Here is a 16,570-nt window from a genome sequence, read left to right on the forward strand (position 1 = left end):
TCACGTCCTTTCGTGTTAGCACATCATTCTTTGCTAATAGTTGAGAACTGAGGAAACTCATACTTAGAATAATGTATCCAAATTGTGGAGATTTAAGAGAAGCATAGATGCAAAATCAAGTTTGATTGTCTCCAATTATAGAACTGACGAGTTCAGGGAAAAACCATAAAATTTTTTCTCCGTGCGTAAATTTTCGGGTAAAAAAATTGAAGAAAGCGTTGGTAAAAAAAACAATTCTAATTTTACAAAAAAAATGTCGCTATTGTTATTTCTCATTGATAGTGAAGGCGAGCGAAGCGAACACCAAAAACAAAGAGCCTGAAGTCCGGCTTTAGCTCACCTTCACGATCAATAGGATATATACATATATATATATATATATATATATATATATATATATATATATATATATATATATATATATATATATATATATGTATATATGTATACCAGCAAATTGACTAGTCTTTAACATAACTCTTATTGATTGGTTACAAATAAATCTCTATATTAGAGCCTCAATTCTTAGCTTCATTTTGACTTGCATTTCTAAAAACTCAGGTTTTCTCTGCCTCCTCTGTCTTGCAATTTCATAAGCTTTAATGGAAATGTACTGAGAAATATCCCTTCTGTCTTTGACTTTGGCAAGTATTTTCATGAGAAAAGATATCTCAGAGCTGTTGCTACGTATTAGATGTACGTAACACCCGTTTTAATCTTTGGTGGCTTTGTTTTGTTCGGGTGGATACGTGCCATTCAAATCTTCTCAAGATTTATGTTTTTGTTTAAGCTGCTTTTCCCATAACTGATGCGTCATCCCTCCACCCTACGCTTAACACATTCAATCCTCACGAACCTATGTATGTTGACGTTTTGCGTAGAGAAGAAGGAAGGGATGGAGGTATGTCTTTTCCAATTACTACTTTTCCAACTTCACGTCTTTATTTTAGAGTCGCCATTGAATGAACGATTACTTGAGAGAAGGATTTCGAATACAATTCATATGCTCACTAATCATGAAAATGGTTCCTTGAATTTATGGCACATGGTTGTGGATGAAAACAGTAGCTTCTCAACTATTCTCAGTGTCATCCACATGTCGCGGATGTGTGGTCACCGCTTCCAAATCAACCAGGTCAGTTGTTCAGTTGGTGTTAATTATAGTATTTTATTTTCCTCTATTTGGTTATTATCTATTGTATAGGTCGTCGCACACCCAGTGCTTCCTCTGTTGCTGACAACATCACAATTTCGAACGACTGAACCAATAGACAACACTGTATGTTTGTATATTAATGTATTTTTTGAATCGTGCATTGCATGCTTTTAAATTAGTGTTTTTTCTACTACTGAACGCATTTTAGGAGAAGCGCGCTTTATCTGAAGTAATTCTTTGGAAAATCTCTCCAGTCGGCCCACTTTGCAGAAGTGGAGGAGTGACAGAACTTGCACGTGTAGCCAGCCCTTTTCGTGCAGGTTTTGATTGTCTTGGTTGGATACCTGTCATTCTCCCGAGGTATATTCCTTTCGGTAATTCGTATCATTTGAACGTCTTCAAGTCATTTCAGGCATATTTTATGTAAGGGAGTAGGTATTTTCTTTTCACTCTGGTTTTATCCAACGTATAATAAGCTATAATGAGTTATAATGACATTATGATAGTTCTGACATTTTCAACACTATGAATTTTATTTCCATTTTTTACAGTATATTTCTTTTTTTTATGAATCGTCAAACGCATAATCACTCTAATCTGTTTTTCAACCTCAACAATGAAGAGCGCTGTTGATGACGGTCTTTTTCGTCGTAATTTGTAATTTGGTTTGAAAATTTTTGTTTAACAACTAAGCAGTAGGAACAAAGTTGTGTCAAAGGTTGAAGTATGTTAGATATCTTCGCTGCTCTCAGCTTTCACGTTTCACGTTCATTTAATTCGTTCACGTTTCAGCTGCACACTTGGAACAGTGTGCAACTCGCCATCCTCTTGTTTTGTTGCTGGTGATGGTCGGAACCTCGTCATTTATCAGGTTCGTTTTTTTTCGCCTTTGACGTTTTTTCTTTCGTTTCCAAGGGTTTTTTCTCCTATTTGTTGTGCTGCTATTTCTCTTGCTTCTAGTGCGAAAAGTTCTCCAAAGAAATCATTCTTGATCGTTTTAGGCGGTTGTTGATGCACGAGATCTTCTCGCCGAAATATTCAATTCCACTAGACAAAATGAAGCCTGCAAAGACGAGTTCGTGTTAAACATATTGTCTGCCATACCGCAAACATTTAGATCGTTTTTAGCACGGCATTCACTCCAACACTTCTAAAGTCTCCCAACATGGGACTACTTCAACAATTTAATGTTGTCTCTACTCAGTCAACAGCTAAACCAGGATGTGTACTTGAAGTTGGCCGAATCGTCGATGCGGTCTCGGTACGTTGTCCTTCAACAATCAATACTCATAAACAAATTCCGATGTAGTGGAATTTACCAGTCCCTTCAGTCGAACTCTCAGCTCCTCCTGCTTCATGTGCTCAATGAGCGCCTTGTCGTTGAAGGCACTAGAACTGTTTGTGAGGACGGCCAATCTCGAATGGGTAGCGTGGTAGATCGAAGTAAAGCAGTCGTATTTAACGACCGTTACTTTGTCGTTGTGGTGGAGCGTGGACCTACCTCTGAAAGGTAGATTCTTTATGAACTGAAACTGAATGTAACATTTGTGTACACTTTTCATTCTGATAAGAGTTTTAGCAGTTGAAAGAAATACTCGCTTTAGTACGTGGCTTTTGATTGTTTTTCTTCGCGCTCGACACGTTATAGTCGTATTTTAGCTTTGTCATGTTCTCTCTTGTTATTTCTTCGCAACACCCTGAACCAATCCCCCACTTCGGTTAGTTCCTCTTTATTTTAAAAATGTTTTTTTGTACTTTAAATTTGTGGCCTTTGCAAACCGAGGTTTGCGAGAGCTAAAAATACATGAAGTACGAAAGTGTGAGCAGCATTTTACATAGGCAAAGAAGGAGGTAAAGTAATTGTCCCTTAATAATGACTGACCAATTTATAACATTCGATGCTCTCCTATTTTAGAAAAACATGGTAAATTTCCTAACCGCGTTAGCACATGTCCATTTCTGCGGAGAACTAATTATTTAACCTGTCTTTAGATCCAGAGGCTGAGCAGGATGAGAACGGCTATTTACACGTACCATTCGCCCCTTCTGTAGCAAAACTGCACTTTACGAGTGAGAAAGTCTGTGAACAACATGTACCACTTCCTAGTGGCGTTCATGTTCGTTGCTTTCCACTTATTTTCTTTTTTTTGTTGTTTGTTGTTTTTCTTTTATTCCTTTGTTTTCTCCTGCTATTTTCTTCCGAAAGAAAGGTGGCTAACTAATGATTCAGGTTATTTCTGCAGTTCCTGCTGCTGGTCATCTTCCATCATCATCACTTTACCCTGCTTGTCGAGCTCCCTTTGTCTTGCTCACTAGTTGTGACGGTAAATTGTATTTCCAGGTTCAAGTACCGTTTGAAAATGTCAGTAAAGCTAAAGTACTCTTCCTACTGAGAAGTTATATCCTGTAGTCTAAATTTATCTTTTTCCACTAGCACTTCAAAATACAGGAAGTGTATATCATTTTTTTTCGTACTGGTATGTCTAGGAATTCCTTTTCGTTTGAAGTTTTTCTTAAAGATGATGTTGTGCGATTCTGGCGCTGCGTGGACGCTGAGCCTGATTCTGGATTTCAGTATGAGTGGGCGGAGTGGAATATGATCAGTGATAATAGACCGAGTGAACTTGAACTGGAAGGTTCTTTTTTCTTATTGTTTGTGTTCTTTTAGTTTGCTTCGTTCATTTTTAGTTGTGTTTGTTTCTGTGGTTCTGTATCAGTTAACCGAACTCCACCTCTCAGGTACTATTCTTTCCGTTTCTGCTGCTCATAGTGGTAGGATCGCTTGTGCGTACGATCCAAAATCTGGTTACGTGGAGGTAACACAGAATATTGCTGATGCAAGTTCCACTGTTTCCTGTTTTTCGCGGAAGAGTAGTTTTTCACTATTATAATTAATGTTTTTTCTCAGGTCGAAATAGGTGTGTTCGAATGCGAGTCATCAGGTGGTGTGGAGTGGATGAGAGAAGACACATTCAACCTAAAAAATGTCCGCATTCCGGATATGTCGTGAGTTTACTTAATTGTCATTAATCAACTATTCCCTGATTTCAAATGCCGTAATGAAATGTTATGTGTTGGTATGATATGATATAATATTCGAATTGATATAATATGTGTTAATCTTCTTTGTTCTGCAGTTTCTGCAGACGCCTTCAAAAAAATAAGGACATACTCACAAACGAAATTCACTTAAGTTCATCAATAGAAAACTCATTTGAAAGATTTTTTCTTCAGCTCCCTTCCCAAATTGTCGTCACCTCTCCAAGGATGTATGACAGATTTGTCGACGTCGCCGCGTACGGAATCTTTACTGCTCCGTTTGCGTTCGAGTTTTCGTGGTGTGACTTTGCTTTATTGACACGAATGTTTTTTCTGAAAGTATGTGTAGGTGTGCTATAGCATATCTATGACTGCTTGCACCGGTCTCCAGTATTGAAAGGTGGTGTTCTGATGACCATTTAGCGAAAGCTTGCGTTCAGTTCATCACTGGCAGAATCGGAGAGGTTCCGAATGATTCAGCACTTACATAGGAGCTCTCCTTGTATTTTCTAGGAGGGATATGTACCTTGATTAATACCCTTCTCTTTGCACTTATGCTGTCAACCTTCTTCTGTTGCATGTTTGTTGCATGCATGTTCTTCAGACAAACGGAAATGTTGTCAGAATAACTAGTATGACAGCGGTTTGAGCCTGTCCATGTGAAAGGTAATCCCTGAAGAAAGTGTGATGCAATTTTTTCTTTTAAATGGAGAAAGCATACAGTGAAAACAGAGGTTGGATGATGATTTGGCAATTTGCTAATTTTCTGAAACCTATTCTTCATTCTTGCTTGTCGCATGTGCACATAGAACAGTTCGCACCCTCCCTTTTTCCCGTCAAAGGATAGCATCCGACATTGTGAGTAAAATAGCATGCAGAACTGTGTTATCGTGATTCCTGGATTCGTTTACTAGTTTTGCTAGCGTGAATGCATTGGAATCACTCTAAGAAGAGTCGACCGGAATGTCATGTCGTGAATTTTTCTCTCATTTTCATGACTGTTTTGTACGCGTTGTTGAATGAATAGTGAAAGTCAGCGTGCATGTTTAGGTGTGGGACCATCAGATGACTTAAAACGTGTGTTTGGGAAGATTTCCAAAGCAAGGAACCCATACGAAAACTGTAAGACCTAGTCACATTGCGTTTAATTTCGATTTTGCAATTCTTATTTGTTGCATATGTGAAACTTGTTAATGGATTTGAGAAGAAGAGATTACATCCATTTGGTGATAAGGATGAAGTTTTTGGCGTTGATCAATTCCTTTGGGATGCACCAAGGCGTCCGATTCCAGAATCATTTGAGATTTAAAATGCGTTTGCAGTTTTTACAATGGCCTACACCTACACTACTTACAGTGGCCATCCGATGAATTAAGTCAGTGTTTTTCCTTCCAATGTATTTGGGTTTATTATTACTTTATGATATTTTATTTTTATTATGTTTACTTTTACCAATCTATCGACTCCCGGAGGGATTAAAGGCATGTTGGCTGTTGACCTAAACTCGGTCTGAAAAACGCAGCCGCAGTGGAACTCCTTGCACCTGCACTACTGTCCCCTTCGTTAAGTACTAGCATTGCCCAGTCGACACTACCTCAGGTTGATGTAGCTTTTTGTTTCCATGCGGCTTCTTTATTAGTAAAGGTTAATGCCAACTTCTTGCATTTATCTTAGTTAATAAATCAACCAAAGTAAATAACTCACACCCAGTGTAAGAGTAGAATGGATAGATTAACCAAATCATTAGCAGAAATAGTTGCTAGTTCAGTGTAATGCAGAGACATTCCCTGGGAGCAATGTTTCGTTGTTTTTTTCCTGCATTTTTGTGAAGGTTCCATTGTTCAAAGCGTTTTTTACTGGCATTTTTCAATTGTACTGAAGTCGAGCTGTATGGAAATATGAGTGTTCTCGCTACGATACTATCTTTAGCTTAGTGGCTTAGGTAAATAGTAACTTTTGTTCTATGTAGCATATCAATAAATATGTGCAAAATTCGAAATTGCTCATGAAATCATAAAGGGTCTCAAGTTTCTAGAAGTAGCATGCTTACCAATCTTAGGAATAGAAGTTTTGTGTGCCTACTGCTGCTGAGACCTTTCAGGATCATAACTGCATAACCATCGTAAAGAAGCCAGTTTGAAGTTGGTTTAAACAACTGCCAAGTCATTAGTCTGCAAATTTCTTCCTGAAACCATCACAATCGCAAAAAATCCAAATGTATCAGCCTTTGAATAAGAGATTCGATTTCCTAAGCCGAACCAAAGAATGACAATCTTGCAAGGCTGACAGGTTTGGTTGTACATTGTTTTTATCATCATCACTATTCAACTCTAATCAATTTCACGTAGTTGTGGGTGCTTGCGTATTGCGCCCTAAATATTAGCTACGAAAGATCGAAAATTTCCGCGAAAACATTCTACAACAAAGCTTTTATTGCTTCACAAGTGGGTGTAGAGCGGTGGTAAGAGGCATTTTTACGTCTATCTCGTCTGGTCGATAATTCGACACAGCTCAAGGCCCCGTGAGCAACGCGCTGGCCTAATATCGCTCGACTACTATTGACTGACTCCCGCAGGTCATATTCATAGGTCGCTCATGCTTTCATAGTTTTCTGAATTGCAGTCGAACGCGTTGGTAGATTTCAAAAGGAATGCCAACCACTTCATCATTTACCTTGTTTCGTTGTTACAAAAACATTACAAACTTTTCCAGATAGTAGGACCAACTTTTTTTTAAGCAACCACCAAGGATATGGTTCGTTTGGATTGGGTGTCTACTGAGGATGGTTCTCATATTCTCACGGCAGGGGTTGCTGCGTACATTTACATGTATACGCGGGTATATATTTCTTCGATTGATTAATAATAACTATTATTATCGTTTACTACTATTATTATCATGTTATATAGTGACGGACTTAGTCCATATGTGTCTGTGTGTTCGTCTCTGTGTCACGGAAATACTCTGTAAAGATGGAGAACGTTGCTTCGACGGAAACCGAACCAGAGGCACCCACCCTTCAAGCGAGCATCCAACCACTGAAGCGCTATTAAGACTTGCACCATCACCTATAAAAGGCGTGATTGGACAGATTACTTTTAATCATGCGTTAAGAAGTGCATGTAAACCTTTATGAATATGTTCACGTCTAACTTTACAGATCAACAAAAGTGACTAGTCCTTCGAATATACAATAGGTTTAATGCAGTAGAAGTGGTTAGTGTTAAGGTTGTAAAAACAAGGTGAAAGTTTCTGTTTTGAGCACTCACAGGTCGCAAACTAATAGCATTCTCTTTCAAAATATTTTCTTCTGTTTCTCAAAAGTGCTTTACTTTTTTTTACAGGATCCAAAATGCTAGAAAGTTGTGATCTATGGTTCCTACTAGCCTTAAAGTAAATCTTTTATGCCTTAAAGCATTATCTTTTATGACGATTTTTTTCGGCAACTTTTACTGATGTAACGTATTTAAAAAGAGAGAATGCGTCATTAAATTTTGTTGCAGAGAAAACATGTGATGATGTTAGAGATTTTAATTTAAACAACTCAAAGAATCAAATGTGAAACTTTGTTATGCGTTTATTCATAAAATTAGACTTGATCTTTCCCGTACTTCTTTCTGAATGTTTTCGCTTTTTTCAGCATCTGTACAGATTCTTTTGTTTCTTTGGCAGTGCTTTATACTATTATCCATGTGGATTATCATTACCACTTCGTTTCGTGCGTGTTTGTTTTTTTCTTAAAAATAACAAGGTTTTCAGTGCTCTAGTGTTGGCTGTGGGAAAAACCACGTAAACTAAACGTACAGGAAACTTGTGCCTTCGATGAATCCTGAACATCATCACATCTTTGTACGATGAAGTAAAAATTCGTCGAAGCAGGCAATCTACCAGAAGCGGCCAGAATTGACCAATAGGCAATGTTCCATCGAAATAAGACGAGGCTGCGCATCTTAAAGGCACCACCCCACGAATCTGAGGTGGTGCAGATTTCAGGTGGAGTATTCGTATAGAGGATGGGAGACTACGAAGAGGAGGGTGATTCCGTTCATTTCTTCCTAATTGCCGTAAAAAACGGCCCGGAAGATACAGCTTCATTCGTTTTGGCGCACCATTTTGTACAAGAGGTTCGATTGGAGCGCGCCAGTCTTGTGCGCCACCGCATCTTCCGGGCCGTTTTTTATGGCAACTGGGAAGAAATGGGCGGAATCACCTCCTTCTCCGTAGTCTCCCATCCCGTATACGAATACTCCACCTGAAATCTGCACCACCTCAGATTCGTGGAGTGATGCCTTTAACGACACATCAGAAGCCCTCTTAGAGTTTGAATGGGTGGTTCTACAGCATCCATCGTATAGTCCAGACATGGCACCAACCGACTACCACCTTTTCCAGCATTTGCAAAAATTTTTTGATGATACAAAACTGGACTCAAGAGAGGCTTGTGAAAGTGAGGTGGTCAAGTTCTTTGCAATCAAGTACGAGGAATTCTTCAGTTGCGGAATTATGAAATTCTTATCAAAATTGACAAAAGTTGTCGAAAAATGGCGCACATTTGAACTCAATCTGTTAGTTCTGACTATGGCAATTTGGTAGGCAGAATAAAGCGAAAAACACAAAGAACTTCTTAGTTCACCTTATACTGTCGAAACTTAGGTGGAAAATGCAATTCCGTTTAAAAATTTCGAAAATTGCTTGATGAATTTCGTAGGTTTAGCTTCTCTACCCATGGATCTTCCTCAGTAAATGGATCACGGTCGGTTAGTCGCGAAGCTATGTGAAGCGTTCTTAGGTGGCGGATCGGGGATAATCGCTAAAAGCAACCTTGTACCAGTCGTCAGACGCGGGGGGATTCAGGGGGCGGACTCCCTGTTTCTGCTGTGCCAGGGCTGACACATGACACTTTGCAACCCGTACGTCGGTCCGACCAAAAACCTGCATTCAAATGACTGGCAAGTGCAACGTTGGTGGTTTGGAGTCCCCTCCAACTAATAAGCTCCTCCTGTCTACTCTGGGAGAACGCAACGTTATCGTGAAAACTCATGGAACTAGAGGCCCGCCAGCTGCTTATGGCTTTTGAATTTATATGCGCGACATAGTGATAGAAAGAATCTCCAGATTCCGGAGGAAACCCGGTACGGTAGCGGCAGGAAGAACTGGGTTGCAGGAGTTATCGAGACTACCGATGCGGAAAAGGAATAGTGTGTGACGTGACTACGACTCACAATCTGTGCTTATAACGCCCGTACGTTTGTCATCGGACTGACCGAGACGAGACGACGACTGAACGCCGCTTATGAAATTGGAGAAGAACTGCTCTTAGGAACATGCGACAGTAGAGGTGTCGGTGTCCTCGTCAACACGAGTATCGCAAAGAACATCGACTCTTTCGAACAACTTACGGCCGAATCGGACGTTTGTGGATGAGAAGATCCAGCAGGTCCAACGCCAGCTTCGACAATCTTCGTCGCCTAAACTCCAACATTAAACTACGGAGAAGTCGAAGCTTTCCATATGGACCTAGAGAAGTTCTACGGAGAAGATCATACCTTCTACAAGGTCATAACTTCTACGATTTCAACGCCGAAATTGGCTCGAGAAGAACGTCTGAGGAACTTCACATCGGGATCCACGGCCTACAATGGAACAGGGGGATAGGCTCTCCGAGTTTATCACGCCGACTAAGACCATCCATGGAACTCGCAACACCAGAAGCCTTCCTCTCTATGCTGGACGGAGGAATCATTCGATGGAGGTTATCATACTGAAATTGACCACATCATCGTCAGTGAAACGTTTTACCTGACCGATGTCGCTGTTGTGCCGAAGTTCTATACGCGATCGGACCAATGCCTCCGCAAGAGAAAATTTTCGTTCACAAGGAGAGAAGAGGAAGCCGCCAAGTTCAGAGAGCGAAGTCCCAGAATTATCATTAAGTCGGATCTCTTCGCCACGTTAGGCGGCTCTTGAGAAGGTTCCGCAATGGACAGCATCGAAGAGGAATACGAATGGCTCGTTGAACACCTTCATGATTGTACTATTCAAGCAAAGAGTTTCAAAAACACCAAGAAACGCTTGTCTTCGGGAACTCCAGAACTGATACGTCAGCGTGGAGCTGCGCGAGCTGCAGGCAACCAAGAACTCATTTGTGAAGGCGGGAAAGAGCATCTGCCATGCCCCTCGAGACCTCGCCAGTCGCAAGACGAAGATGATTGCTTTCCGAACCCAAAGAGAACAACCATTACATTGAGAAGGGAGTATAGAAAATCAACTAGGACTTCTACTCTGGTCTCCTAGGCAGTCGTGTCCACTTGCCTCCTCACCATACGAGGGAGATGGACATGTCATTCCAGAGGTTCTCCCGTCCGAAGTACGACATGCTATCATGTTCGTAAGAAATCGTACGGCGATATCGTAATTGGCGATTTCAACGCCAAAGTTGGCCCAAGAAGAACGCCAGAGGAACTTCACATCGGGACCCACGGCCTACAGTGGAATGACCAGGGGGAGAGGCTCTCCAAGTTCATCATGACAACTAAGACCATGGGAAATCGCAATTCCAGAAGCCGTCCTCTCTACGCTGGACGTGGAAGTCACCGGGTGGAGGGTACTGTAATGAAATAGACCACATCGTCGTCAATAAAAGGTTCTGCCTGACGGACGTCGCTGTTGTACCAAAGTTCTATACGGGATCGGACCATCGCTTCCACCGAGGAAGATTTTCCTTCACAAGGAGAGAAGAAAAAGCCGCCACGTTCAGAAAGCGAAATCCCAGAACTATCATTAACTGGGATCTCTTCGGTACGCAAGCCGGCTTTTGCGAAGATTCCGCAATGGACAACATCGACGAGGAATATGACCGGCTTGTTGAACACCTTCACGACTGCGCGAAGAAGGCTGAGAGTTTTAAAACCACCAAGAGGCGCCTGTCTCTTGAAACTCTTGAGCTGATACGCCAGCGTGGAACAGCACGAGCCGCAGGGAACCAAGAACTCACGAGCTCGCAAAGCTTTGCAGAGAGGCGATAAAGGAAGACCTCAAAGAGAGAAGAGAAGCAGAAGTGCTGGCTGAAGCTGCCGAGGCGGGAAAAAGCATCCGCTATGCCCGTCGAGACTTCGCCAGTCGCAAGACGAGGATGACTGCTCTCCGGAACCCGAAGGGAACAACCATTACATCGAGAAGGGGAATGGAGATACGACTTCTACTCTGATCTCTTCGACAGCCATGTCCACTTTCCTCCTCCCCATCTGAGGGAAGACGGATATGTCATTCCAGAGGTTCTCCCGTCCGAAATACGACATGCTACCATGTCGGTAAAAAATCGTACGGCACCCAGTCCCGTCAGAATAAGACCAGAACAACTGAAGAACCTTCCACCAGTACTCATCAACACCCTGGCGAGACTCTTCACACGTTACTTGTCAGAATACAAGATTTCTGAACAGTTAAAAACCAGCAAGACCGTGTTGTTGTACAAAAAGGAAGATCCGCATGACATCGGCAACTTACGCCCAATCTGCTCACTAACCGCCATTCTCAAGCGCTCCACAAAAGTGATCCTTGACAGGATTGAAGAAGTTTTAGATGAAGGACAGCCATGGGAGCGAGCAAGGTTTCGAAAGGGATTCAACTCGACTGACCACATTCACACTATTTCGAAACTAGTCCGAGAGTTGTACAGTAACTTCACGACGAGTCCGGAATTTCGCAGTTCTTCTAGAATATTGTCAATGACGTGGAGGGGTCCGACAGGATGATACAATCTCACCCAAAATATTCAGGCCATTTTCGAGATCGCAGTGCGAAAGCTGGAATGGGATGACTTGGGAGTTAAGGCTGTTTCTCGGCGGCTACACCATTTAGGTTTTGCTGATGACATCGTTCTAATAACATCTAACATCACCATCAGACGAATGCTGATCAAATTCGACGAAACATGTGGATGCATCGGTCTTCAGCTGACTCTGCAAGAGAAGATGTTGACACGTAACGGACGGGTGTCGAATGCCCCATTCATGGTCAACGGAACGAACATATCCGAGTGCACCAGCTACGTTTATCTGGGTCGGGAAATAAACATGTTGACCGACATGACTGCCGAGGTGGGCAGGAGGAGACGAGCGGCTTGGGGAGCGTACAAGAGCATCGAGGATGTAGTGAAGAAGACCAGGAACACCCGGCTCCGTGCTCACCTCTTCAACACCACCGTACTTCCTGCTTTGACCTATGCTTCGGAAACCTGGGCATTTCGCAAGCAGGAAGAAAACGCGGTGAGCGTCATTGAACGCGCAATTGAGAGAGGAGTATCCCGTTTCACGCAAGTGAGGGACGGGATTCGAAGTTCTCTTCTACTTCAGCGATCGAAAATTAGAGACCCCGCCGCGTTTCCTAAGGAAAGTAAAATAAGGTGGGACGGGCACGTGATGCGCTTAACGATAACCGTTGGACCACAGTGATGAGCGACAGGGTTCCACGCGATATTAAGCGCACTACAGGAACACCGCCGACCCGATGATCAGACTTCTTCACAAAGTCTCTGAAAGGAAAATTGGATGTTCTTCGTTTTCGACACGAAAGAAGAAAACAATGGGAGACTCTGGCACCCGATCGGGACAAGTGCAAGGATTGTTGTCGCCCTCTCGACCAGTTCGAAGTCGGAAGTTAAGGTGACCGTGGTGAACTGCTTATCGTCATTCTGGACTCGATCGTCACGATTTCGTTGGACATAAATCATCTGGGAACAACATGTGAACTCGTGCTTGTGGCGAAGTTGGCAGTTTTTGATCGTTTTGCGATTTTTTTCATTGAATGCGCGTCATTCTCACACTCCCGATCACAACGAATTCTAACTTTTTATTCTTCAAGTTCTCGCATTCGATAGTCAATACACATATTTCCATTTATATTTGTATATGTACGTAAATATTATTGTTATTTCATTCACTTTCGAATACATTTGCATTAAATGTAGGTGTCACTCGATCCGGCCCAACAGAACGTGGCTCTGATGAAGGAAAGTGAGACCACTATGAGACGCCGGTCGCTGAGAAAGGCTTCCTCTCTTGTTGCTCACGCTCACTGCTACAGTCGACTTGTAAGTCATGGTAGACAAATGTTGTCCTTAATGGAATAAAGACTTATTATTTCTCATTTGAAGACTCGGTGGATATGCACAAGAATACTCGAATTACATTCCGCTGACGGTCTGCCTCCAATCCCAACGACTTTGGGTTGGGCGCGTGACGGCCTTTTAATCGTGGGAATGCAAAGTGAAATGCGTGTATACAATCAGTGGAACTTGCAGCGACGAAACAGTGAGCAACCAATGACGTAAGTCGGATTACAAATGAAGACTTAACTCCTTAACAGTAGCTGAATTCTACTTTTTTCATGCCTAACGCTCAGCGAGTTAATCTTCAGACGCAGGGAGACGAACCCGCAAGTCCTCACTTTGGCTATTTCGCAATCTCATTCAATGCTAGATCAACTGCAAAGGAAGAAAGATATGCCTAGTTCCAAAAGTCGTTTGTTTTTAGATCTAATGAACAAGTAGGTTTTTTCGTTCGCCCACAAAGTATGCACCTCTGATACTTACCTTCTCTTTCGTAGAACATACTCCAATAAGGAATCAAATTCTTCTATGGTTCTGGACGCTCTTTCCGGAGAAGGCCTGTTCGAAGCTGCACGTTTAGCATCTCCAATCTTGCCTCAGTATCATCCAAAACAGCTGATCGTTCTCCTCAATGCTGGCAAGACGAAACGAGTTAAAGCGATCTTACTACATGTGCTTAAAGCGTTGAAGGTATTCAAGGCACAAATATGAGTGCGATAACTTTAGTCGTTTTCAAATTTGTTTTTTTTTAGCGTCGACAAGTATCTGTACACAATCCTTTGTCTCGTGCAGCATCCATAAGACGCATGTCGACGGTTGATAGCGTTGATGAAGGAGACACTGAAGGCTATCCGGTGCGATTACACGTCTTATTTATTCGCCTTCGGTTCAATTTAGGGTTCCTCGAGAAAATCCAACACACCCGTTCCAATTTTTAGGACCTTTTTTAGTTTGGTTGTTACAACCCATCGTTCCAATTTTAATATAATATTGTCGAGTCCAGTGGACTGGTATTAACCTCAGTAGTATGAATGCCGCGTTAAAGTATTTCGTCTTAATTTGAAAATAAACGAATAGCAATATGCATCTTTCGTGTCTTTCTCTGATAGTGTTATTTCTCCTCCAAAACCGTGAATACTACCTTTATTTACATTTCTGCTAAAAAATCATACAATGGTTTCTTTCAAAGTACAGCCTTCGTTGTTGTGGTTCTGGATTTTCTAAATAGTCAGGCACTCATCTTCTAAAGACTCAGCAGTATGGATGCCTTTATATAGTTTCTTGTTTTACCTAGAAAACCAATAGCTAGTTTGAGATCCTTTCAACCACTGCCTAAGTTACTGCTAAATAAACTTCTCTAGCTCGTATGAGAAACATCTTGAAAATAATACAGATTACGCATTGTCGATCAATGCTTCTAGACGCGACCGATGAACTTTGAAGAAGACTCGCCAGATTACTACGAGATCGATGATATTGCTCCACTTCCTCTTCACGCTTTAGTTACTGCCGACATCGAGAGAAACGCTGAAAATGGCGAAAAAGCTGAGGCATTTGGCGGGGTAGGAGTTTCTTGTTTGCTTTCATCAGACACTCTTTATCCGTTTCTTCAGAATGGAACTCCGAAATATGACTCTCTATTCTCATCGGACAAACTTGATGAAAACGACCTCGATCAAATGCTAAGGGAGAGTGATTCAGAGGGGCGTTCTCGTAATACGTCAATAGCTAGCGATCATGCTCAAGAAGAAATGATATCTGCAGTGTTCAGTGCTCGCCACAACAGGTCAGTTTTACTTCTCTGTAAGTTAACAACCCAATTCAGTTTTCATGTTTTAAAATCAATTGTGATTTACAGATTACTCACAGAGTTGCTAACTCATACACACCTTCCGGGACTTTCCAGCGTTGACCAAATGCATTTGCTTGCCATTGCAGATACCTTGAGCCATTTTTCGACGGATGTAATGGACAAGTTAGCGCAAGCGAATGCTGGTACTTTTTTTTAAATGGAATTTACATTGTAGCTCCATCAAAATATAGCAGATTTCTGTGATTCGAGGTGTCTTCTATATTGTTTCTTGTTAGTTCAACCAATCCACTCATTATTTTGGAAAGTTTCGAAAAATATCCACACTAATTTTGCAATCGATAGTACTTCTTGTGTGTACGCCACCTCAAAGTACTTGCGCGTTAATCACCGTCTTGAACACTTGATAGTATCAGCTCAAAGGACCATTCGTTATTTATTGTTACCACTGGTTTTGCGATCACCGCGTGATTGCTAGCACAAACAAATATGCTTTGCTGCTGAACATACTGTTGAAGTATAGAGCACATAGATTACACATAGATTTTCACTTCCACTAGTCTTCTTGTTCATCTCTCTCGGAATTTAGCTCTGCAACCAGTGGTTCCTTCCGTTCTCGGTGACTCTTCCGCGGGCGGTTATGCCACTGCCGCTTCTGGCATGGAAACAGTCGATGAATGTGGGCTACGTTATTTAATGGCAATGAAACAACATGAATACCTGCTTGTGTGTCTGCCCATCAAACAAAGAATGGAGTTGAAGGTAAAACGTCTGTTGTCTTTGTTTTTGTACTTCTTTTATTTGGAGTAAGTTCGCTTTTCTCGTTCGCTGAATTCACCGGGTTTATAGAAGGTTGGACTATCGTCTTCGGATATCATCTGGGCTCAACATTCGGAAACTGAGACGGAGCTGTTGAATGCAGTTCCAGGTCTACAGAAGTCGAATCCAACTTGGGAAGAACTGAGAAGCCTTGGAATAGCGTGGTGGCTCAAGAATACAACCAGCCTCAGGATTTGTGTTGAAAAGGTTTGGCATGTGCCATTTTAAAATATTCCGATAGTTTTAAAGAAGTATATATTGTTTGCCATTCGCTCCAAATGTACAATTAGATTTCAGCTTGCAAAAGCAGCATTCCAACAAAATCAGAACCCCATGGATTCCTCCCTCTACTACCTGGCTCTTAGGAAAAAGAATGTGCTCACTCACCTCTTTAAGGTCTAGCTTTTCTCTTCTTGTCTGAAGCTTTTACATAGTTATTAAGAAGTCGTTCCCACTTTTTTAAATGTCATTCTCTGTAATGCTCGATTTTCGCAATTTTGAAAACAGTTCGTTCAGACGGTTCGTAATCAACAAATGGCGGACTTCTTTATGCAAGATTTTAATACTGAGCATTGGAGAAAGGTTATTACATTCAGCTACGACTACGCTTGTATATTTAGCTGATTCCAGTTCTAAT

At 41.6% G+C, this 16,570-nt stretch overlaps 1 protein-coding gene across 5 annotated transcripts in view; it reads left to right on the forward strand.

The window, feature by feature from the left end:
- Positions 1-16,570, forward strand: part of RB195_022003 (uncharacterized protein) — a gene marked incomplete at both ends in the record, with an annotated part of 43,844 nt that overhangs the window by 7,886 nt on the left and 19,388 nt on the right. For 2 of the 5 annotated variants that reach the window (XM_064208981.1, XM_064208982.1), the window contains 29 exons: positions 791-901; positions 951-1,135; positions 1,205-1,279; positions 1,365-1,516; positions 1,949-2,027; positions 2,158-2,231; positions 2,285-2,417; positions 2,488-2,666; positions 2,816-2,874; positions 3,149-3,273; positions 3,387-3,480; positions 3,676-3,792; positions 3,896-3,993; positions 4,065-4,162; positions 4,391-4,452; positions 5,246-5,317; positions 6,933-7,033; positions 13,164-13,286; positions 13,350-13,522; positions 13,613-13,741; positions 13,802-13,994; positions 14,057-14,158; positions 14,726-14,866; positions 14,918-15,090; positions 15,163-15,299; positions 15,704-15,876; positions 15,964-16,140; positions 16,231-16,329; positions 16,450-16,515. In XM_064208981.1, coding sequence (XP_064064862.1) covers positions 791-901; positions 951-1,135; positions 1,205-1,279; positions 1,365-1,516; positions 1,949-2,027; positions 2,158-2,231; positions 2,285-2,417; positions 2,488-2,666; positions 2,816-2,874; positions 3,149-3,273; positions 3,387-3,480; positions 3,676-3,792; positions 3,896-3,993; positions 4,065-4,162; positions 4,391-4,452; positions 5,246-5,317; positions 6,933-7,033; positions 13,164-13,286; positions 13,350-13,522; positions 13,613-13,741; positions 13,802-13,994; positions 14,057-14,158; positions 14,726-14,866; positions 14,918-15,090; positions 15,163-15,299; positions 15,704-15,876; positions 15,964-16,140; positions 16,231-16,329; positions 16,450-16,515 — 3,500 coding nt within the window. Of the gene's footprint in view, positions 1-790; positions 902-950; positions 1,136-1,204; positions 1,280-1,364; positions 1,517-1,948; positions 2,028-2,157; positions 2,232-2,284; positions 2,418-2,487; positions 2,667-2,815; positions 2,875-3,148; positions 3,274-3,386; positions 3,481-3,675; positions 3,793-3,895; positions 3,994-4,064; positions 4,163-4,390; positions 4,495-5,245; positions 5,318-6,932; positions 7,034-13,163; positions 13,287-13,349; positions 13,523-13,612; positions 13,742-13,801; positions 13,995-14,056; positions 14,159-14,725; positions 14,867-14,917; positions 15,091-15,162; positions 15,300-15,703; positions 15,877-15,963; positions 16,141-16,230; positions 16,330-16,449; positions 16,516-16,570 lie in introns of all 5 variants that reach the window. The other 3 variants (XM_064208984.1, XM_064208985.1, XM_064208983.1) reach the window with 2 other exon arrangements.

This window comes from Necator americanus, chromosome X, assembly GCF_031761385.1.
Source record: "Necator americanus strain Aroian chromosome X, whole genome shotgun sequence".
Taxonomy (NCBI): domain Eukaryota; kingdom Metazoa; phylum Nematoda; class Chromadorea; order Rhabditida; family Ancylostomatidae; genus Necator; species Necator americanus.